Genomic DNA, 24,792 nt, shown 5'->3' on the forward strand with positions numbered 1-24,792 from the left:
TCTCTTGATTGTTTTTGTTTTCATTTTTTCTGTTTTTATGGCACTTGCCCGTCGGCCAACGACTTGATAACAGTCTTTTGTCCGATTCGACCAACTGGGGGGGTTGGAGGGAGGGGAAATGGTGAAAATTGAGGTATGTTTATCTTACGAATGGGTGATCGGATCTTAGTGAAACTTTATATATAGAAAGATTTCATGTCTCAGATGCTCCATTTTCAATTCGGATCGGATCCGGGGACATTAGGGAGCGTAGGGGGGAAATGGAAATCTTGGAAAACGCTTAGAGTGGGAAGATCGGGATGAAACTTGATGGGAAGAATTAGCACAAGTTTTAGATACCTGATTGGCATAACCGGACTGGATCCAATCCCTTTGTGGGAGTTGGAGGGATTTCTCGTGCATTGGTGAGTTCGGTGCTTCTTGGCGTGCTAGGACGGTGAAAATTGGCAAGTGTGTCAGGGGCCTGCAAAATTGACTTGAGGACAGTTGTTTGCCCAATTCAACCATCTGGGAGGCTGGAGGGAGAGAAGTTCTTGACCCAAAAAATCTAAAAATAGCAGAATCGATAACTCTAGTACCGAGTCTAATTTTAGGGTCCGACCTCGTCACAAGTGCCATATGAGCTCTTGTTTTGTTGTTATACTCACAATCACATGCACCCAGCGTAGGTTGTGATTTTTTTTATCTGTTTTTTATCCGTTATACTCACAATTTTGAATTAAAATGGAATAGGTGTGTGCAAAATGGAATAGCGGGTCACTGTTGAGGTTCTTTCTGAGGCTTCACTGTTAATCACGCTCGGATTTGCAGATATATTGGAAAATCATCCAATATCCCAGTGTAGATTGTGAATCATCTCATTGTGATTTTTTTCTTTTTTTTCTGTTTTTGTAGCCATTTTACTCACAATCACATGCACCCAGTGTAGATTGTGATTTTTTTCCTGTTTTTTATCTGTTATACTCACAATCACGTGTGTGCAGTGTAGAATGTGAAATATTTCATTGTGATTGTGTCTAGTTTTTTTTTCTGTTTTTGTAGCCGTTATACTCACAATGATGTACACCCAGTGTTGATAGGGAATCGCTTCTCAATAGTTTTTATTTTTTTCTCCAGTGTATATTGAAAATCCCCTCGTGGTGATTTTTGTTTTCATTTTCGTTATTTCCTTAGCCGTCATACTCACAATCACGTGCACCCAGTGTAGATTGTGATTTTTTTTCTGTCCTGTTTTTTATCTGTTATACTCACAATCACGTGCGTGCAGTGTAGAATGTGAATCATCTCATTGTGATTTTGTTTAGTTTTATCTGTTTTTGTAGCCGTTATACTCACAATAATGTGCACCCAACGTTGGTCGGGAATTGCTTCTTAATAGTTTATATTCTTTCTACAGTGTAGATTGAAAATCCCCTCATGGTGATTTTTGTTTTCATTTTCATTATTTTCTTAGCCGTTTTACTCACAATCACGTGTACCCAGTGTAGATTGTGAATCATCTCATTGTGATTTTGTTTTCTTTTTTTCTGTTTTTGTAGCTGTTATGCTCACAATAACTTGCACCCAGCGTAGATCGGGAATCGCTTCTTGATATTTTTATTTTCATTTTATCCGTTTTTTTGCCGTTATACTCACAATCACATGCGCACAGTGTAGACTTGGAATACCCTCATGGTGATTTTTTGTTTTCATTTTTATTATTTTCTTAGCCGTTATATTCACAATCACGTGCACCCAGTGTTGACGTAGCTTCAGATATTCAAGGTCTCCGTCTAAACGACCGATCTCCTGATCTACTCTCAACCTATCAAATTGATAATAGTGAAGTAGACACACTGGCGATACAAATTGAGAAAGAAAGGTAGGTTGTCCTTCTACTAGGGTAAATATTACCCTAGTACCCTAGTAAATATACTAGGGTAAATATAGGGTAAATAGTTGATCTACTCTCAACCTATCAAATTGATAATAGTGAAGTAGACACACTGGCGATACAAATTGAGAAAGAAAGGTACGTTGTCCTTCTACTAGGGTAAATATTACCCTAGTACCCTAGTAAATATACTAGGGTAAATATAGGGTAAATAGTTGATCTACTCTCAACCTATCAAATTGATAATAGTGAAGTAGACACACTGGCGATACAAATTGAGAAAGAAAGGTACGTTGTCCTTCTACTAGGGTAAATATTACCCTAGTATCCTAGTAAATATACTAGGGTAAATATAGGGTAAATAGTTGATCTACTCTCAACCTATCAAATTGATAATAGTGAAGTAGACACACTGGCGATACAAATTGAGAAAGAAAGGTACGTTGTCCTTCTACTAGGGTAAATATTACCCTAGTACCCTAGTAAATATACTAGGGTAAATATAGGGTAAATAGTTGATCTACTCTCAACCTATCAAATTGATAATAGTGAAGTAGACACACTGGCGATACAAATTGAGAAAGAAAGGTACGTTGTCCTTCTACTAGGGTAAATATTACCCTAGTATCCTAGTAAATATACTAGGGTAAATAGTTGATCTACTCTCAACCTATCAAATTGATAATAGTGAAGTAGACACACTGGCGATACAAATTGAGAAAGAAAGGTACGTTGTCCTTCTACTAGGGTAAATATTACCCTAGTACCCTAGTAAATATACTAGGGTAAATATAGGGTAAATAGTTGATCTACTCTCAACCTATCAAATTGATAATAGTGAAGTAGACACACTGGCGATACAAATTGAGAAAGAAAGGTACGTTGTCCTTCTACTAGGGTAAATATTACCCTAGTATCCTAGTAAATATACTAGGGTAAATATAGGGTAAATAGTTGATCTACTCTCAACCTATCAAATTGATAATAGTGAAGTAGACACACTGGCGATACAAATTGAGAAAGAAAGGTACGTTGTCCTTCTACTAGGGTAAATATTACCCTAGTACCCTAGTAAATATACTAGGGTAAATATAGGGTAAATAGTTGATCTACTCTCAACCTATCAAATTGATAATAGTGAAGTAGACACACTGGCGATACAAATTGAGAAAGAAAGGTACGTTGTCCTTCTACTAGGGTAAATATTACCCTAGTATCCTAGTAAATATACTAGGGTAAATATAGGGTAAATAGTTGATCTACTCTCAACCTATCAAATTGATAATAGTGAAGTAGACACACTGGCGATACAAATTGAGAAAGAAAGGTACGTTGTCCTTCTACTAGGGTAAATATTACCCTAGTACCCTAGTAAATATACTAGGGTAAATATAGGGTAAATAGTTGATCTACTCTCAACCTATCAAATTGATAATAGTGAAGTAGACACACTGGCGATACAAATTGAGAAAGAAAGGTACGTTGTCCTTCTACTAGGGTAAATATTACCCTAGTATCCTAGTAAATATACTAGGGTAAATATAGGGTAAATAGTTGATCTACTCTCAACCTATCAAATTGATAATAGTGAAGTAGACACACTGGCGATACAAATTGAGAAAGAAAGGTACGTTGTCCTTCTACTAGGGTAAATATTACCCTAGTACCCTAGTAAATATACTAGGGTAAATATAGGGTAAATAGTTGATCTACTCTCAACCTATCAAATTGATAATAGTGAAGTAGACACACTGGCGATACAAATTGAGAAAGAAAGGTACGTTGTCCTTCTACTAGGGTAAATATTACCCTAGTATCCTAGTAAATATACTAGGGTAAATATAGGGTAAATAGTTGATCTACTCTCAACCTATCAAATTGATAATAGTGAAGTAGACACACTGGCGATACAAATTGAGAAAGAAAGGTACGTTGTCCTTCTACTAGGGTAAATATTACCCTAGTATCCTAGTAAATATACTAGGGTAAATATAGGGTAAATAGTTGATCTACTCTCAACCTATCAAATTGATAATAGTGAAGTAGACACACTGGCGATACAAATTGAGAAAGAAAGGTACGTTGTCCTTCTACTAGGGTAAATATTACCCTAGTACCCTAGTAAATATACTAGGGTAAATATAGGGTAAATAGTTGATCTACTCTCAACCTATCAAATTGATAATAGTGAAGTAGACACACTGGCGATACAAATTGAGAAAGAAAGGTACGTTGTCCTTCTACTAGGGTAAATATTACCCTAGTATCCTAGTAAATATACTAGGGTAAATATAGGGTAAATAGTTGATCTACTCTCAACCTATCAAATTGATAATAGTGAAGTAGACACACTGGCGATACAAATTGAGAAAGAAAGGTACGTTGTCCTTCTACTAGGGTAAATATTACCCTAGTACCCTAGTAAATATACTAGGGTAAATATAGGGTAAATAGTTGATCTACTCTCAACCTATCAAATTGATAATAGTGAAGTAGACACACTGGCGATACAAATTGAGAAAGAAAGGTACGTTGTCCTTCTACTAGGGTAAATATTACCCTAGTATCCTAGTAAATATACTAGGGTAAATAGTTGATCTACTCTCAACCTATCAAATTGATAATAGTGAAGTAGACACACTGGCGATACAAATTGAGAAAGAAAGGTACGTTGTCCTTCTACTAGGGTAAATATTACCCTAGTACCCTAGTAAATATACTAGGGTAAATATAGGGTAAATAGTTGATCTACTCTCAACCTATCAAATTGATAATAGTGAAGTAGACACACTGGCGATACAAATTGAGAAAGAAAGGTACGTTGTCCTTCTACTAGGGTAAATATTACCCTAGTACCCTAGTAAATATACTAGGGTAAATATAGGGTAAATAGTTGATCTACTCTCAACCTATCAAATTGATAATAGTGAAGTAGACACACTGGCGATACAAATTGAGAAAGAAAGGTACGTTGTCCTTCTACTAGGGTAAATATTACCCTAGTACCCTAGTAAATATACTAGGGTAAATATAGGGTAAATAGTTGATCTACTCTCAACCTATCAAATTGATAATAGTGAAGTAGACACACTGGCGATACAAATTGAGAAAGAAAGGTACGTTGTCCTTCTACTAGGGTAAATATTACCCTAGTACCCTAGTAAATATACTAGGGTAAATATAGGGTAAATAGTTGATCTACTCTCAACCTATCAAATTGATAATAGTGAAGTAGATACACTGGCGATACAAATTGAGAAAGAAAGGTACGTTGTCCTTCTACTAGGGTAAATAATAGCGTTTTCATCAATAATCTTTTTAATATTCAACCTAGCTCATATAGAAGCACAAAAAAAAATTGGAAAAACATTTTAATAATCCTCAGTACCATAGCCCCAAATATAATATAATATCAACAAATTGAACCAATGTTAATGATAATACTTGATAAATTATTTCGTATCCACTTCGGAATGAATCTCATCTTTTAGAATTGGTTTCTTCTTTAAGGAGTAAAAAACGAGATCTTTTTGAATGGTAGGATTTGAAGAAAAATAGTTCTAGTTTTATCACGTGTTTGAATCGTCATAATGACAAGAAAAAAAGGTGAATAAGCAAAGAACAAAATAATAAAAAACTGGAGAAGGATAGTACAGCTTAGAAGTAATAACGTTTCGTTAAATAGCGTTAAGTAAAATCGTAAAAACTTTCTATTAAACGGATTAAGTCTCGCCTTAATTGACATCATTCACCCTGTTACTAGCGGGGCTGGCTCCAACCAGATAGCAAATCATAGTCGCCTGTTCAAAAAAGATCTGCTCGCAAAAAACGTAGGATAAATGATGTCAATAAAGACGAAGCCTTACTGGGTCACTACAAAAGACTAAGGATGGTTCAGGTTCTTTGGTCGGATATTATATACAGAACCTTGCTTTTCTACGCAACTAATGGGATCACAGATGTCGAATTTTTTAAAATTTAGGAATTGCGGGCCTAAAGAAGGAAATGAAGGCTATATTTTTAACCTTTGAATTTTGTTGGATTGTCAGTCGCTTTCATCCTCTTTTAAGCCAACTATGTTTGAGAGGTAGAACCGAAGAACTCAATATTTTTAATGTTTGTATTTAAATCAGCAGTTATTCTTATTGCTGATTGACACTACAGTAATGTCTAATAAAGGCCTTTTTTTTTACTCTGGCCTTAATAACTACCCTTTTTAAGTGTCAAACCTCCAAAAAATTCTTGATAACTATTCTTCACATCTAAACTTTTGAATTTTTTCCTATTTGTATACCATTTCTGATAGTAATTTCTGCTTGGATGTTTTTAAATTATCAATTTTTAAATGTCATCGCTTTCATTTAAGAAGTAAGCTATTAATAAAATACTAATGTACATGTAAACAAGTATATTTCGCTTCATATAGACATTCGAAAATTGTACTTAAATGATATTATGATTCATTATACAAAAATTATATTATGTAAAATTTATGTTTAGGTTTGTGTTTTTAATATTATATTTTACTAGCTGTTGGGGTGGCGCTTCGCGCCACCCCAACACCTAGTTGGTGGGGGCGCTTCGCGCCTCCCCCAAGCCCCCCTGCGCGCGTAAGTCGTTACGCGCCATATTAGTTACGCGCCATTGTAGTTGTGTCCCTATGTCCCACCTGTGAAAATAGATAGATATATATATATATATATATATATATATATATATATATATATATGTTTTAACTACGGAAAACTTGCGAATATACAACATTCTTTGCTGTCCCAATGTCTGTGCATATAAATAGATTGTCAGGTTTACCGACTCTTGAACATGCAACATATAATGGTCCATGGGAAAACAATCCGTATTCAGATCTATACCTCATAATTCTAATGATTGCCCTTGAGCTTTGTTGATGGTGATTGCTAATCGACCATTCCCTGTGTCGCCGTCGTCATTTATATATCCCCCTGTGCCCCCCGGCGTCCCTGTTGTAGCTGTGTCCCTGCGTCCCGGTCGTCATTTATATTCCCTGTGTCCCGGTCGTCATTTGTGTCCCGGTGTCCCAGTCTGTGATTTCTCTTTGAATGTCCCGGGCGTCATTTATATTCCTTGTGTCCCGGTGTCCCGGTCGTCATTTGTGTCCCGGTGTCCCGGTCTGTATATACATTCGTTTTTGAATTGGTCTTTTTTTTTGGTTTTTAGTTTTTTACCTTTTTCTTAGTTTTTTTAGTTATACCTCATGATTCTAATGATTGCCCTTGAGCTTTGTTGATGGTGATTGCTAATCGAACATTCCCTGTGTCCCCGTCGTCATTTATATATCCCCCTGTGCCCCCCGGCGTCCCCGTTGTAGTTGTGTCCCTGTGTCCCGGTCGTCATTTATATTCCCTGTGTCCCGGTCGTCATTTGTATCCCTGTGTCCCGGTCTGTATATACATTCGTTTTTGAAATGGTATATGATGAAATAAATTTTTGTATTTTTCCCATTTTTTTCTTTTTAGTTTTTTTTTTGGTTTTTACTTTTTTTTTAGTTTTTTTCTTTTTTCTTTTTATTTTTTTTTATTTTTATTTTTTTTAGTTTTGTTTTTCTCCTTTATTTTTCATTTTTTTTCCCTTATTTTATTTTTTTTCTTTTTTAGTTTTTTTAGTTTTTTAGCTTTTTTAGTTTTTTTATTAGTTTTTAGTTTTTTTTTCTTTTTAGTTTTTTTGTAGTTTTTACCTTTTTTTTTAGTTTTTTTTAGTTTTTTTTTACTTATGTCCTGGTTTCATTTATACTCCCTATGTCCCGGTCGTCATTTGTGTCCCGGTGCTTTGTTGATGGTGATTGCTAATCGAACATTCCTTGTGTCCCGGTCGCTTTCTCTTTGAGTGTCCCGGTCGTCATTTATATTACCTATGTGCCGGTGTCCCGGTCGTCATTTGTGTCCCGATGTCCCGGTCTGTAATTTCGTCAGTCGAAAACATGACGTCAGTCAACACACAAACATGACGTCACCCGACATACCCACACACACAGACAACTTATTTTTATATATATAGATAGATGTCTTGGGTAGATACACCCAATCTTACTTAACATGTCCTTTGATGGCCTGGCCGCCTTTTCTTCTTCTCTTACAAGCTACACTTATATCGATATAACTACATCTATAACTATATAACTACATCTATATTTGTGGATGCCTCTGAAAAATGCATTTTATCCTTTGTTCCTGATGACCTGACAACACTGTAAGAAGCTTTTATTTGCAGAGAATGCCATCTACATTATTTCTCTTTTTAAAGGGTAAGCATATTCAGCAACGTTTTCTGCTAACAGTTTCGAAGCTAGGGTTTTTGTATATCGCCATTTTGAATAAAAAGGCGATAAAAAAATTCAATAAAAGGCCTAGAAGAATATACACTAGTCATAAGTCTATGTGACATATTTGAATGTCATAGTTTATGGACATGATGCGTGACACATACATCATATTTGAATACCAAATCTACCTAGTCCACTCTTTAAATAAATACTCATTTTGGTGGACTTTGTCTTAAGGAGAACAGCAAAGGCAATGGGAGAATACCAAATCAAACGGGGAAGTAAAACTCCGCTTGGCTTAGTTTATGAAGATGATATAAGTCTCCTAGATAAAAATTTTTAGCAAAATGAATCGATTTTGAAGATCTTAGAGTGTAAGAATAGGCTTGATAAACCATGTTAAGAAGACTGCATTGTGACTAGGAATAAACGAAGATGAAATGTATTGCTGCTTAACGACGGGATTGGTAAAGTAGATAGCTTCACTTGCATGCGCAGTATCGTTAGTAAAAATGGTGACTGAACTGAGGATGTAAAAATGTAGAATTACCAGGTCCATGGTGTTTTCTTACGGTTGAAAAATGTTTGGGAAAAACCTTTACGGTTTATGGCTGAAACGGTTTACGGTTGAAAATTTTTTGGATAATGTTTGAAAATAATTCTGTGCACCAAAATTAGGAAGCGCACCGTACCTCTGTATGGTACAATAACTCTGTTTGGTGCAATAACTGTGCACCAAAATTGGGAAGCGCACCATACCTCTGTATGGTGCAATAACTCTGTTTGGTGCAATAACTGTGCACCAAAATTAGGAAGCGCACCATACCTCTGTATGGTGCTGTAACTCTGTTTGGTGCAATAACTCTGTGCATCAAAATTAGGAAGCGCACCATACCTCTGTATGGTGCAGTAACTCTGTTTGGTGCAATAACTATGTGCACCAAAATTAGGAAGCGCACCATATCTCTGTATGGTGCAATAACTCTGTTTAGTGCAATAACTGTGCACCAAAATTAGGAAGCGTACCATACCTCTGTATGATGCAATAACACTGTTTGGTGCAATAACTCTGTGCACCAAAATTAGGAAGCGCACCATCCCTCTGTATTGTTCAATAACTCTGTTTGGTGCAATAACTCTGTGCACCAAATTTGACCTCTTCCAAGTGGATGAGATCAAATATAACTCTGAAACTTCAGCACTTCGATAGGCAAATGAAGATTTATAAAGTGTTTCCAAAATGGAACGTCAACAGGTAGTTTTGTGTATCCGTTTCACTGACCGTACTTCAAGCAACGAGCTCTAAGAAAAAGATATTTCTATTGCATGATATGAGTTTGTCTTGAGAAATGTTATTACCAACACTATTTGATGTTGATTTCTTTGTTCTAAATGCATAAGTAAATATATGTATTAGCTGCTGGAAGAACTTCATTGTCTTGTTTCAAATTAATAAGCAATTTTTTTCCAATTGACATGGTTGGGCCTACTGTAAATACTTTCAGTTATAGTAAGTCAAAATCATAAGCAGTTGCGACAGCTCCGATACCTTATTTTGATTTAAGAAGCAACTTCTTTTCGATTGCTCGACCATGATTGCAATTTCTTAAGCTTGCCGAGTGTTGGGAATGCTGAATTATCGAAAGACTTATTTAAATGTGCCTTCAGGAATTTTTTCAAGGAATTTCAGGAGTGTTGGGAATGCTGAATTATCGAAAGACTTATTTAAATGTGCCTTCAGGAATTTTTTTAAGGAATTTCAGGGGTGTTGGGAATGGTGAATTATCGAAAGACTTATTTAAATGTGCCTCCAGGAATTTTTTCAAGGAATTTCAGGAGTGTTGGGAATGGTGAATTATCGAAAGACTTATTTAAATGTGCCTTCAGGAATTTTTTCAAGGAATTTCAGGAGTGTTGGGAATGGTGAATTATCGAAAGACTTATTTAAATGTGCCTTCAGGAATTTTTTCAAGGAATTTCAGGAGTGTTGGGAATGCTGAATTGTCGAAAGACTTATTTAAATGTGCCTTCAGGAATTTTTTCAAGGAATTTCAGGAGTGTTGGGAATGGTGAGTTATCGAAAGACTTATTTAAATGTGCCTCCAGGAATTTTTTCAAGGAATTTCAGGAGTGTTGGGAATGGTGAATTATCGAAAGACTTATTTAAATGTGCCTACAGGAATTTTTTCAAGGAATTTCAGGAGAGTTGGGAATGGTGAATTATCGAAAGACTTATTTAAATGTGCCTTCAGGAATATTTTCAAAGAATTTCAGGAGTGTTGGGAATGGTGAATTATCGATAGACTTATTTAAATGTGCCTTCAGGAATTTTATTACCATCATGTTTTTATTGTGATTCCTTACGTTGGAAGGCATGGAAAAATAAACATCTTTATAAGCAGTTGGAACAGCTCTGGTACTAAGTTTTGGTACAATTTCTAACTTCTTTTTAATCGCCCTGGTTAGACCAACCGAGCGTTGGTAGAACATCCGATAAAAAGAGATTGTATTAAATATGCCCTCATAAATTTGATTTTTAACATATTTCAGTTGTGATTCCTTACGTTTGAATGTATAGAAACGAGTAAACGTTTTCATAAGCAGTTTGAGCAGCCTGGTTAGGCCTGACGAGTGTAGTTAGATACCTCCGATTTAAAACAAAAAGAGCTCAAATGTGCTCTCATGAATTTTATTACCGACATGTTTTAATTAGGATTCTTTAGGGTTGAATGCATTGAAAAGAGTAAACATTTCTGTAAGCAGTTGGAACTGTTCTAGTATGTTCTCTTTAATTGCCCGGATTAGTCTCACCGAGCGTTGGTAACACATCCGATATAAAGGGACTGTATTAAGTATGCCCTCAGGGATTTTATTTCCAACACGTTTCAGTTGTAATTCCTTACGTCTGAATGCATAGAAAGGAGTAAACATTTTCATAAGCAGTTTGAACATGATGGTATCCTATTTTGATGCAATTTCTAACTTCCTTTAAAATTGGCCCGGTTAGGCCTCACGAGTATAGGTAGATACCTCCGATTTAAAACAAAAACGAGCTCAAATGTGCTCTCATGAATTTTATTACCGACTTGGTTTAATTAGGATTCTTTAGGGTTGAATGCAATGAAAAGGGTAAAATTTTCTGTTAGCAGTTGGAACTGTTCTGGTATGTTCTCTTTAATTGCCCGGGCTAGTCCTACCGAGCATAAGTAGATATCCCCAATAAAAAAAACTGATTTAAATGTGCCCTCAGAAATTTCATTACCAACATGTTTGAATTGTGGGTCTAAGGGTTGAATGTACCGAAAATAGGAAACATCTTCATAAGCTGTTTGAAGAGCTCTGGAATTATTATCTTGATTTAATTAATTAATTTATTAATACATCAAACGGTAAGCAATAATGCTTACTGCTATTCACACAAAACAAGGAATAAGCTAATTAGCAACATTAGCAACACTTATAAATGTTAGAAGAAGAAAAAAACAACTCATATCCAAAACTCATAACTCATAAACTCAGACGAAAACTCGTAACCAAAAGACCAACTTATAACTAATAACTAAGCATCAAAAACTCCCAAATAAAAAGATGTCTCCACTAAAGAACATTTAGATATCTGCTAACATTTAATGACTCATATTTGATTGTTCATGGTAGGCCTAATGGGTGTTAGTAAATTCCAATCTGATAAGACTGATAGAAATGTGTTTCTTACATTTTAATGTGATTTTTTAGGGTTGAATACCTTGAGAAGAGTAAACATCTTCATGAGCAGTTGAAGGAGCTTCGATCGGAAATAGACATTCTCAAGGTTGAAGACAAGCAATCCATCTTAGATCAGCTCCATCAAGAGCACAAGAGAGGGGGCGAAGATAAATACTCGACGCTGCGAAAGGTTCGGAATTCCTATTTGGAATCCTTTTTTAGCCTACTTATTTTTTTCTAGCTATACAAAACAATGTAATTTTTATACTTTTGTTAGGTTTTGTTTCAATTGACTAACGTGTTTTTCTTATAATTTCTATTTCTGACCGGAAATAGGCGTCCTCAAGGTTGAACACAAAACAATCCATCTTAGATCTGATCCATCGGATCGGAGTCCTTAGCTGGAGATTGGAGTTCTTGTTTGGAACCATTTTTCAACCTACCTATCTTTTTTAGTGCTACAAAGAATGCATTTTCTACACCTTTCGTCAGATTTTCTTTATGTGGGCTAATTTGTGAGAATCCTTTTTTAAATTATACTTAACCCTATTCGAATTTCCCTTAGGCTGCTAGAAAGTCTCCGGGAATCTTGGAATTTATTTATGATGTATTTGTGTTTTTATGTGTGTTGTAAATTTGAATATGGCCTAAATATTTTTAAATATTATAGGATATAATCTGTCTTAGAATCATGACATGGATATCTATTTTTGGCACTTTAGGGCCAAAAGGTGACCATGTCTTTTTTGTTTTGTAGTATGAATGTGAATATAGACAGAACAAAATTTTTCATTTGAAAATCGTGACCTGGAAATCTGTTTCGGGCACGTTAGGGCCTACAGATGGCCCTGCCTTTTTCTTTTTTATAGTTTGAATGTGGATATAGCTGAAACAATATTTTCGGCCCTGAATCTTGAAATTCATTTTTGGCACGTTAGGGCTAACAGAGGGCTTTGTCTTTTCGTTTTCATAGTGTGATCGTGGATATAGCCGAAATAATATTTTTAAAACGAGATTTAATTTAGTAATTTCAATTTCTATATTTAACATGGATGTATCATGACTTTAAAATTTATTTTTGGTATTTAAAAGCCAACAACCAGCCCTACTTTATTCTTTTGATAGCATAAATAGGAATATAACCCAAACACTATTTGTAAAATGAGAGGTTATTTAAAAGAGTTTTTTAATTTTAATTTGAGTGCTTTAATAGTGATTTACTTTAAATAGGTTGATAACGATTTGGATATTCGTTTTTGACCTTTCAGGTTTACCAGCAGGCCAGAAAATCCCAGGATACAAATATTCTGGAAAAAACATGGAGCTGTTTTCGAGATAAAATAATTACATACGCAATTATTGCTCGTTTATAAAGATAATATAGATGATTTGTTGAAAATATAGGCATGTTTAGATGATATAAGTAATGCACACAAGCGAGTTTCTTCGATTCTTTAGGTCTAATTGTTTTATTTTTTTTCATTGGAGTTCTAATTCTTTGCTCTCATTGAAAAAACATAACCTGAAAACTTAGACTTAAAACGTTTAAAATTGTAAAGGACCGAAGATAGTGAAAGTAGAATCTGTTTGTTTAAAAAGTTAAGTTTAAAGTTAAACAACCATAAATTTATTTGAAATTTAAGTAATTTTGAATTTATTTAGTATTTAAAATTCATTTGAATTCATTTAAATGAATTTCTTTTGACTCTTTCTCTCAATTCTACTTTATAAAACAGTAAATAACTTTAGCGTAAAGAGCGGGACGTTGAGGAGGGAATAGCCTCTTTCATACACGGAGTAATTTCTGTTCGTTTTAAGTTTAAATGTCGCTCCTTACTTTCAGTTAAAAAACTTGTTTTTTTATTTAATGAACAGACTTAAGGTGGGTCCAGGCAATTCTTTATCATTTTGATGTCCTTGGCACTATAAATTTTAATTTGTTTTCAAATTTAACTGGTAAAATAATTCACCTGTGGGTGGTACTTCAGCTATTCCTATTGTATGAAATTTTTTTAATATTAAAACATATTTTTCATTGAAATATATTATCATTTTGAAATATATATTATATTGAATCTTAAAAATTAACTACTATGTTATGTATACTAGCACCAATTGTTAGATGCTATACAACTCCCTGTGTCACTCATACTTTTACACTCACAAACGGAACAAGTTGATTTCATACTATACATAATAATAATAATTTAATTAAATAGGCAAAATTATAATTACAAATCAGCCAGTAATATTATTATAATTTTCATTTCAACAAACTCACCAACAATTCTTTTAATTCAGTAATTCTTAATAGTTCAATTATTATTTTATTTATCACTAATTTATTATCAATTACACTTAATTCTGTACCTGAGAACATTATTTGAATCATTATTTTTCCCCATTAAAAAAAAACACAAGTTCAATCAAAACTTTTTCACATAGAGATAGAAAACGACGATAGAGCTTAAAATGAAGATAAATTTTAATGCAAAAAGGCTTACTGCCCCCTTAGCCCCCTGGTCATTTTGCTAAAAGTTGAGTTTGTGCTTAAATAAAGCCAACGTAGTTTTGATTTTCTTTAAAAATCAATTTTTGAAGATAATTGTGCTTTTTTATTCTTCTTTTTTTATTGAAAAGCCTCGAGAATCAAGCATATTCAATAAGGTGCATTTGCTTTACTGAAAACCATTCGTATTTGATTTAAACATATGGAAAGCTAACAGGTGAAAAAATGTGATTTACCGTTTATAGTCGTCCAGTTCAAATATATTATCATTTGAATCCTATTTAAACTTTAGTCTAATGATGGGAGGGCGAAGAGGTAGGAATTCCTCTTTAAATTTCCTCTTTAATTTAAATTTAAATTAATAAGCAATGTTTACTTTTATTTTTTTTTCATGCGCAATAATATTACATATCCCCGTATGTTTCCTGATATTTAAACAAGTATAATAAATCCGCTACAGATAATAAGTCGTACTAAGTAAATATTATGATACTCTTATCGCTTTGAACTGATAAATTTAATGTTTAAGATATTTTAACCCGAATAGATGTTTGAATTGGATTGATGGCATTTTATTCCTTTTTTTTTGGGGGGGGGTATACTACACAGTAGTAAATGGTGGAACATGACATTTTATTTTGATAATTTTTTTACTTCTTGAGGAGTGAAGTTTACTTTATATAGGTTTAGGAATAAAATGGGCCCCATTACAGGATGCGGGGTGAAGGGCCTGACGTTGTAAAATATCAAACAGCATACTCGGGGATTTATCTCTGGGGACCTGACTACAAGAGTAAAAGTCTCGAGATTTTGATTCTTTGAACGGACCTAAAGCCGTCCCTCTTCTTCCCTGTAAAAATGCATATTAAAAACTCTTTTCTGGGTTGTAAAATTTTGTTAATAGGCTTTATCTCTGAATGAAATATAATTTATTTTCAAAGGCTATCAACAATGCCATTTTTCCGGTCAGAAACCATTTTTTAGGAATAGAGACTAGAGGTCGATAAGGGTGAATATTTATTCGTGAGGAACAAGAAGAGGTGTGCGAGATCTGACCGAACTCTCGCCTCCCCCTGCGTAGACATGTATAATGGTTAGTCATGTCTGAGTAGTAGAATTTTTATTTCTCTATATATATTTCTATAAACAGTTTATAAACGTTTCTCAAAGGCTATCAACGCCATCTATGAGATCAGAAACGTATTAAGGTAACTTTTAAGGAACCCACAGAGAGACTAGAGGTGAAAAGCCTATAAACGGTTAATATTCTTTTTAAATTGATTTGTATTCCCAAAGAAATGGTACAGGAATACGATATGTATATTGGCATCGATATGTTGGGGCGGAGATGCGGAAATGTAGCATCAAACCACTATTATTATTTATTATATTTTATTGTCTATTATTTATTTTTATTATATACTTTTATTATCGTTTTATTTTTTATTACTTATTGTATTAAACACTATTATTAATTACCGTAATAAAAATTTGTGCTTGTTATACCACAAATCTTACAGTCAATTATATACTAGAAAACGCCAAAATCTTGGAAGATTTCGTTCGTGTTTCATTTGAATATCAGGTCAACCTAAGTCAAACTAAGTCAAATTTCTGGTCAAACTAAACAGGTCAACCTAATTTTTGAAGGTATTAAATATAGGCTTTCAAGTCAGATCTTTTTCATGAGTATTTTTCAGAATCTAGGATAATTTTGTTTTTTGACTTGTTTTCAAAGAAAATACCAAAAATAGGAATTTTGTAATGAAAAATACCCAAAGACTTTATTTTTGAAAGTCTAGAGGAAGGGGGGGAGTCAGTCAATATCTTATAGTCGTACTTCAGTGGTAACCTTCTATAAAGATTCTATTCTTCCATGATTTGATTGGTTAAAAAGTAGTTTGAATCCCAACTGAAACAGGTTGAAAAGAAAGCCGTTTTGATTTACCAAAGACCAAAATAAGAACTACTGACCTGTCGATATTGCCTATTATAGCACTTCTGGTGATATCTATGTCGCTAAAGTGCTCACAAATATATATCTCCTTGATTTTTTTTTTTTTTTTTTTTTTTTTTGACTTAGAATAAGTTTTTTTGAATTAGAAAAAGAGAAATTGGTCGTATTTTAACTGTTGTTTGAAAGGCAAACCAGTTCATTAAGTCAACTGCTACCAAAAATTTTAAGGAAACTATAAAGGCTCCTAATCAACGGAGACTCCACTGCTTATAAAAGAATATAAAAATCAGTTATTTTTTAAAAGCCAAATATATAACAAAAGCTATAATACATATAATAAAGTATAATACCATTTTATATTATTATTATTTATTTAAAATCCCGTCATGCACAAAATGAAAGATGAAGGTTAAAGAAAATACAACTAAATACAAACACATACAGAGTACATGAAATATTTCCAAAAATACGTGAAATATTATTGGAGACCAAGGATGGTTCAGCTACGAAAGACCTATATCATATACAGAGACTTGCTTTTCATCAGATATAGCAAGATCAGCTAAGCTATACTTTATAACTAGATAAGGGTTCCGAGTCCTTGGGGGGGGGGGGTATGTAGAAGATATTTTGCGAAACGAAAGAAAACTAAATGAAGTTCCGACTTATCTGTTTTAGTGAACATTTTCCAAACTTATATAAACAAATATAAAAAAGTTATAATATAATATAAAGTTATATTTATTATAATATAATAAAAGTTATATATAAACAAGTATTATTATTCTTAGTGTTGTTATGTATAAATAAGTGTGCATAAAACCGTATTATTTTACTAGCTATTATAATTAGTATAATAATTAGTAAAACATTCTGTTAAGTCCATTAAATTTTATTTTCATGTATTTTATCAAAAATCTTTTTTTTTCAGACGCAGTCTGGTTCTACACATACCCGAGTTGCCTTCTTTGAAGAGTTGTGATATATTCCATGTGCCACTTTTTTGCCAATTTTTTCTTTTTTTTATCTCAGATCGCTTTGACTTCTAATGTGTTTTAGTTAAGCTAATAAATATGTCATTTTCAATATACAAATCTCAAGATACAATGCTTTGGTGGTCAAATTTGGGCCTAAAGTAAATTACCCTTGGGGGTATCAGACTCTTGTGTGACCTAGACTTCGCTTGATGACGTGGTACTTCTGGAAAACAATCATGGTGAAGGTTCAATTTTGGTCGAGGAACATATTTAGCCAGGATTTCATTAACTACACTGACTGTTCCGTAAAAGAGGCATTATCGTTACACAATAAAAATAAACAAACACAAGAAAAGTATTTTTGGGGGCCTGGGCTTCTCAAAGGCTTTGGAACAAATAAGTAGTTCTAATGCGTCTTGCAACTGTGTAACAATATTTGCAAGCATGAGAGAACGTTTTGATTTAACATTTCGATCAGATGAAATCCAAAATATTTCACCATTTCTAGACCGTATTCTGGGCGCTATTTCTGGACCATAGGACTATTTGCATACAAAATGTTACATATCTAAATTATCAAGACCGGATCTTCTTTACATCAATGTGTATAAAGATGTTTCAGATAATGCTCTGATTGATGCGGAAAGCGTTGTCGGCTATGTGGCAGGTTCGTAGGTCATTCGATTCAACTGCGCCAGTACTTCTTCTTGCTGCAAAAGGGGAATGAATCGCTCTTTTGTTCTTACACTATATGACATGTAACCTGGTTTGATCTGGTCTAGCGGAGACACGTAATCCGGGAGGAAAAACTAAAATGCTCAAGAGGAAATAGCCATTAATCACAGCCAGGGAAATATATATAAAATAAATCGTAAAATCGCTTACGGTGGCTCCTAGGGACATCTTCAGCACAAACAAGCCGTCAATTATTTTCAGGTAAAATATATGAGACCAATCGAGAAATCTTATACGGTGACTGTCAATTGCACTCAGATTTTAGCCAGGCCCTAAATGGCAACCAACAGCCTATTTTTGCACCATTGAGAGTTCTCAAGCGAAATTTTGTACATCTAAATTACATAGACCGGATGCTCTTTATATATGTGCGCATAAAGATGTATCAAAAGGAGGAAGAGTAAGAATATGTTCAAGAATAACCAGCCCACAATCATCACCAGGGGAAGTATATGGGATGGGTCTAGTGTTTCAGCTAGTCAGATTCAATCTGACCGTAAGTGGTAACCAGCTTTTCCATTTATTGGACCTGGAGGACCGTAAAGAAAAATTGCATGCATCTGAAGTAAAAAGGACCAATTACTTTTTTAGTATTTAATATTATATATATTATTATTATTATATTATTATTATTATTATATTAGTATTTATATTTAGTATTTTTTAGTATTTTCATTGTGCATAAAGACGTATTGAAAAGAGGAACAAGCAAAGGCATGTGCAAGAGCAAATGGGTTTTACATGCGGGTGCATGTAAAATGCTTGTGCATGTGCACAAGCATGTGCATGCTTGTGCATGCGGGTTTGATGATGCTTTAGAAAAAACAAGAAGTCTAAATGTGCTTCTCAACTTTGCAACAATATGTGCTAGCGGGAGGAAACGTCTTGATTTGAGATCGTCATTGCACAGAAAGCACAGATACTTCATCGTTTCTCTCTAGTTCTGGACCCTCAGGGGATCCCAAACAAACAGTTCTAAATATTTAAATTACAAAGACCAGATTCTTTTTTGCCAGTGTGCTTAAATAGGTTCCAAAAAGGAGAAAGAGAAAGAACAGACTCTAGTGAAACCATCCATCACATATTAATCGGAAAAATGAAACTAATCTAAAATCCTTTTCGGTGACTCTCAGGGACATGCTCAGCAGAAGCAAGCCTTTTAACAATCGTCAGAGATTTAGCCAAACTGTAATTGGTAACCAACTGCCTGTATCTGGAGTTAAGAGGACTGCCAAGAAAATTTTTGGTATATCTGAATCAGATACTCCTGATTCTCTTTTTGTCAATGCACGTATGAATGTTCCAAAAAGGATAGCGCATAAACATTCTCAAGAAAAACAAGCCTTCAATCAATGCCAGGGAAAATATGTGACACTAATCTTAAAATTATTTATGGCGACTCTCAGGGACATGCACAGCAGAAACAAGCCTTCAATCATTGCCAGGAAAAATATGTGACACTAATTTTAAAATTATTTATGGCGACTCTCAGGGACATGCATAGCAGAAACAAGCCTTCAATCATTGCCAGGAAAAATATGTGACACTAATTTTAAAATTATTTATGGCAACTCTCAGGGACATGCATAGCAGAAACAAGCCTTCAATATATGAGACTAATTGAAAAATCTTCCACGATGAAACTCCACTGCAGTCAGAGTTTAGACAGAGCCTAAGTAGAAATCAGCTGCCTATGTCTGGACCCCGTAAGCCATGGATAACGAGTGAAATACTAGAAGAAAGAAAGATAAGGGTTGAGCTATATCAAAGACATTTAGATGATAAAACTGATGGTTCGTATGAATTGTTCAAAAACAGGACAATTAAGGAATAAACTACGTCACAAAGATATGATTGAATATTATAGTAGGAAGTTTTTAAATAGTAAAGGAAATATGAAGGAAACATAGAAACTGATAAACGAAGTGACCTGTGGGACTGCTGAAGTTGGAGGGGATGAAGTACAACTTGAAGGGCTCGCCCCTGGTGAAAAGTCTGGAATTGCAAATAAGTTAGGTAATTTTTTTCTAATATTGGTACTAAAGTGCAAAATAGTGTAAAAAACAGATGTCAGCAAGCTCAATAACACATTATACGTGATAATACAGGGGAGAATTTCGAATTAGCCTTTCAGCCGTGTAAAAGTGATGAACTGCTTAAAATAATAAAATCTCTGGAATCAAATTCTGTGGCAGTGGACGGCTTATCCCTTCGAGCGTCTAAGGCAACAGTGCATTATATTCTACCGTGTCTGCTTTTTATTATAAATCTGTAACTTTAGAGGGGGAATTTCCCTGATCAAATAAATGTTGCGAAAGTGATACCACTTCGTAAAGATGGACCTAAAAAGGAAACTGAGAGTTGGAGACCGAACCCTTCCATTGTTTTCCAAGCTAGTTGAAAAATTTGTTAATAAACGAGAATATAGTTTCCTACAGACTAATGGTTTGCTGAGTCAGACCCAAATCGGATTTCACAAAGAGCACTCCAGGACGAATGCTTTGCAACAACTTATGGAATGAATTAACAATGGTATGAACAGAAGTAAAACACCTTTGTCTATATTTATAGATATTTGCAAAACATTCGATACAGTTGATTTTTAAACGCTATTAAGTCGGATTGGGTCGTTATTTTTCCGTGGAAAGTGCTTAAAGTGGTTTGAAAACTGTCTCATAGGGAGATCCCTCAAAGTAGTGTTAAATGATTTGAGATCAGCATTATTTCCGGTGACGTATGGAGTATCTCAATGATCAGTGTTAGGTCCGCTGCTTTATCTCATCCATATTGATCTCATGCGTCTTTATCTGAAAGATGTGTGCCTTATATCGTTTGCTGATTATACTTTTTTAACTGTGTTTGCCTCGTGTGCGAAGGTTCTGGTGAGAAAAGTGAACCTTGCATTGGAAAGGCTTGAGATTTTCTCTTCATCAAGTCTATTGTGCGTAAATGTTCGTAAGACATTCTAATGTCATTCTGTACGAGTTAGTACTCCACTGGATGTGTCTGGCCAGGTGACTTTATGTGATAACCCAGTTCAATAAGTTGAGCATCTCCACTACCTCGGTTTTTATCTTGATTGCCATCTGGCATGGAAATATCACAGTGACGCATTTCATCAAAAATTGCCCGTGGGGTAGGCATACTTCGACGTCTGCAGCACTTCCTTCCTCAAAAGATACTTCCAACTATATACTACTCGTTGGTTTATCCATATATATCCTACGGTTACCTCCTCTGGAGCAGTAACTTCTTATGCAACTATAGGAAAGCACAAGCTCTTCAAAATAAAACTGTTGGAACGATTGGATGGTACTTCCAGGATGTACATGGCACCGGCGCTTGTTTTAGGTCCCTGAAGCTCCTTAATATAGGTCAGATAAGAGGTTAGCAAGCTACAGTATTTGTCTTTCAGTGCATGAATGGTTTAACCCCTGATGTTTTCAAGACTTTTAACCGAATTGATAGTGACCCGAATAATTATGGAACTATTATGGAATTGGATTTAGATTTTATCGCGAGAATCTGACTTTATTACCACACAAGCCAACTGGGAGGTAAAAATCTTCATTTCGTATTTAAAAGAAGAGGATTAAAATCGTAACTTCTTTAAACTGTCAAAATAAAAAGTTCAGTATTGTGTTGCCACAACAGGGCTGAAAAACATACGCGGATATATATATATATATATATATATATATATATATATATATATATATATACATATATATATATATATATATATATATATATATATATATATATATATATATATATATATTATATATATATATATATATATATATATATATATATATATATATATATATATATATATATATAAATAAGTTGTCTGTCTGTGTGTCTGTCAGGTGACGTCATGTTTCTGTGTCGACTGACGTCATGAAGTTAGTTGTCGTCATTTTTGCTATGACGGTGACGTCATTAAAGATATTTAAGACATATATGTTCACGTAGAAATCTATTAATGTTTAAGTTTAAAATGACTGATGAACTTACAATGGCAAAAGCCGATGAAGATGCTCAAAGAGTCTATGCCAAAAAACTTGCTGCTGATAGAGAAAGTCAGAAAAGAAAGCGTGCCGAGGAATCAAAAGAACAGCAAGGAAACAGGCTTGAGGCTGATAGAGAAAGAAAGAACAGAAAGCGTGCCGAGGAACTACCAGAGCAACGCGAAAGCAGACTTGCTGCTAAAAGAGAAAAAACAAGAAATCAGGCTTGCTGCTGATAGAGAAAGTAAGAAAAGAAAGCGTGCCGATGAATCACAAGAACAGCAAGAAATCAGGCTTGCTGCTGATAGAGAAAGTAAGAAAAGAAAGCGTGCCGAGGAATCAGAGCAACCTGAAAGTTATCGCCTGGCATTCAGGTACAGCCCAGTCGATGATTATAGCTTGAGTAGATGTGTTCAAATCGGGACAATGTCTAAAATTTGTCCCTATTGCAAGGCCTTGGTTTAATGCACACATAAACGTTGAATACTGTAACTCCGTAAAGGCAATCAAATACATATGTAAATACGTCAACAAAGGCAGTGACATGGCAGTTTTTGGCTTGCAGCCCGAAATCAAAGATTTCGACGAAATCGTACAATATCAGGCTGGAAGATACATAAGCAGTAATGAAGCTGTTTGGCGAATTCTTTCATTTCCGATACATGAACGTAGTCCAGCTGTTGTTCACTTAGCGGTACATTTACAGAATGGTCAAAGTGTTTATTTCTCGGAAACCAACGTGCAACAAAGAGCCCTGAATCCACCGGATACAAAATTAACAGCTCTTTTTCGCTTTGCAAAAATGATTCTTTTGCAAAAAAACTGCTGTATACTGAAGTGCCTTCGTATTACACGTGGAATACTAAAAAAAAAAATTTGAACGTCGAAAACAGGGTAAGTCAGTCGACGGCCAACCTACCATCTTCAAAGATACCACGATAGGAAGACTACACCGTTCACCCCAATCAACATGAATGCTTCTTTCTACGCCTGCTTTTGGTGAATGTACCCGGTCCGACATCCTTTGAGTATTTGAGAACTGTAAACGGTACTATACATGACACTTACCGTAGTGCATGCCACGCTTTGAATTTATTGGAGAATGACCAACACTGGGATAACTGCATCAATGACGCGTGCGAAACGTCAACCCCAAGTCAAATTCGTGCATTGTTTGGCATCATTTTAACAACTTGCTCTCCATCAGCTCCTACAGAGTTATGGGAAAAATATAAGTCAAAAATGTCCGAAGATATACTCCATCGAAAACAGTTAGAGACGTCTGATATGACTTTTGATTTTACATCAGAAATTTATAAGTACACTTTAGTTATTATAGAAGATTTGTGCGTACGTATGGCAAACAAACCTCTTCAGGATTTGGGAATGCCTTCACCTAACCGTATCGCTGCTGTTTCGACATGTGTAGAATTGGATCGTGAACAAAGTTACAGTACGAGTGATCTATTGTCGTATGTACAAAATAACATTTCCAAGTTAACGTCGGAACAAAAAGACATTTATGATACGATAATGCATTGTGTCGATAACAACGTTAGAGAAATTTTCTTTTTGGATGCGCCAGGAGGTACTGGTAAAACGTTTGTGATAAAACTGATTCTGGCATCAATTCGATCAAAAAATGATATAGCGTTGGCAATTGCGGCGTCCGGAATAGCTGCAACATTGCTGCCTGGTGGAAGAACTGCTCATTCCGCTTTGAAATTGCCTCTGAATTTGCATTCTACAGAAACTCCCACGTGCAATATTTCCAAATCATCTGGGATGGGTAAAGTATTGCAGCAATGCAAACTTATTATTTGGGATGAGTGCACAATGGCACACAAAAAATTGCTCGAGGCTCTGGATCAATGCTTGAAAGATTTGAGAGGGAAGTCGAAACCCTTTGGCAGCACATTAATATTGCTTGCGGGAGATTTCAGGCAAACATTACCTATAATACCTAGATCAACTCCTGCAGACGAAAAAAATGCTTGCCTGAAAAATTCTAATTTATGGGCACACGTAAAAATATTAAAATTAACTACAAATATGCGTGTCCGATTGCAAAACGATGACTCTGGTCAAACATTTTCAGATCAATTGCTGGCAATTGGAAACGGAAAGCTCCCAGTAGACTCAATTTCAGGACGTATACAACTACCTGCTGATTTCTGTAATTTAGTGACGTCGAAAAATGAATTGATTGAAAAAGTATTTCCGAATATTCTAAAAAATTATAAAAATAATAAATGGCTAAGTGAAAGAGCGATTCTCGCACCCAAAAATATAGACGTCCACGAAATCAACAATATTGTTTTGACCAAGATTCGAGACCAGGCAGTCCTTTGCAAGTCAGTCGACACAGTTTTGGAACCAAATGAAGCGGTTAATTATCCATCTGAATTTTTAAATTCCATAGATCTTTCAGGGTTTCCACCACACTTGCTACAACTAAAAATAGGCGTACCAATAATACTTTTAAGAAATATCAACCCACCAAAGCTTTGCAATGGCACGCGACTTGCCGTAAAAAAACAATGGAAAACCTAATAGAGGCCACAATCTTGACAGGGCCTTTTGAGGGTGAGGCTGTTCTTATTCCTCGCATTCCTATGATTCCAACGGATCTGCCTTTTCAATTTTAAAGATTGCAATTCCCAGTTCGATTAGCATTTGCAATCACCACTAACAAAGCTCAAGGTCAATCATTAGAAAAATG

The 24,792-nt window shown here is 34.8% G+C and overlaps 1 protein-coding gene across 3 annotated transcripts in view; it reads left to right on the forward strand.

The window, feature by feature from the left end:
* The window catches only part of LOC136040175 (merlin-like), an 84,131-nt gene extending 66,692 nt beyond the window's left edge, over nt 1-17,439 (forward strand). For all 3 annotated transcript variants that reach the window (XM_065724322.1, XM_065724323.1, XM_065724324.1), the window contains 3 exons: nt 1,710-1,861; nt 11,910-12,069; nt 17,277-17,439. In XM_065724322.1, the coding sequence (XP_065580394.1) occupies nt 1,710-1,861; nt 11,910-12,069; nt 17,277-17,327 (363 nt within the window). In that variant the 3' untranslated portion in view covers nt 17,328-17,439. The remainder of the gene's footprint in view (nt 1-1,709; nt 1,862-11,909; nt 12,070-17,276) is intronic.
* The last annotated feature ends 7,353 nt before the right edge of the window (nt 17,440-24,792 follow it).

The sequence above is a fragment of the Artemia franciscana genome, chromosome 20, assembly GCF_032884065.1.
Source record: "Artemia franciscana chromosome 20, ASM3288406v1, whole genome shotgun sequence".
Classification (NCBI taxonomy): Eukaryota; Metazoa; Arthropoda; class Branchiopoda; order Anostraca; family Artemiidae; genus Artemia; species Artemia franciscana.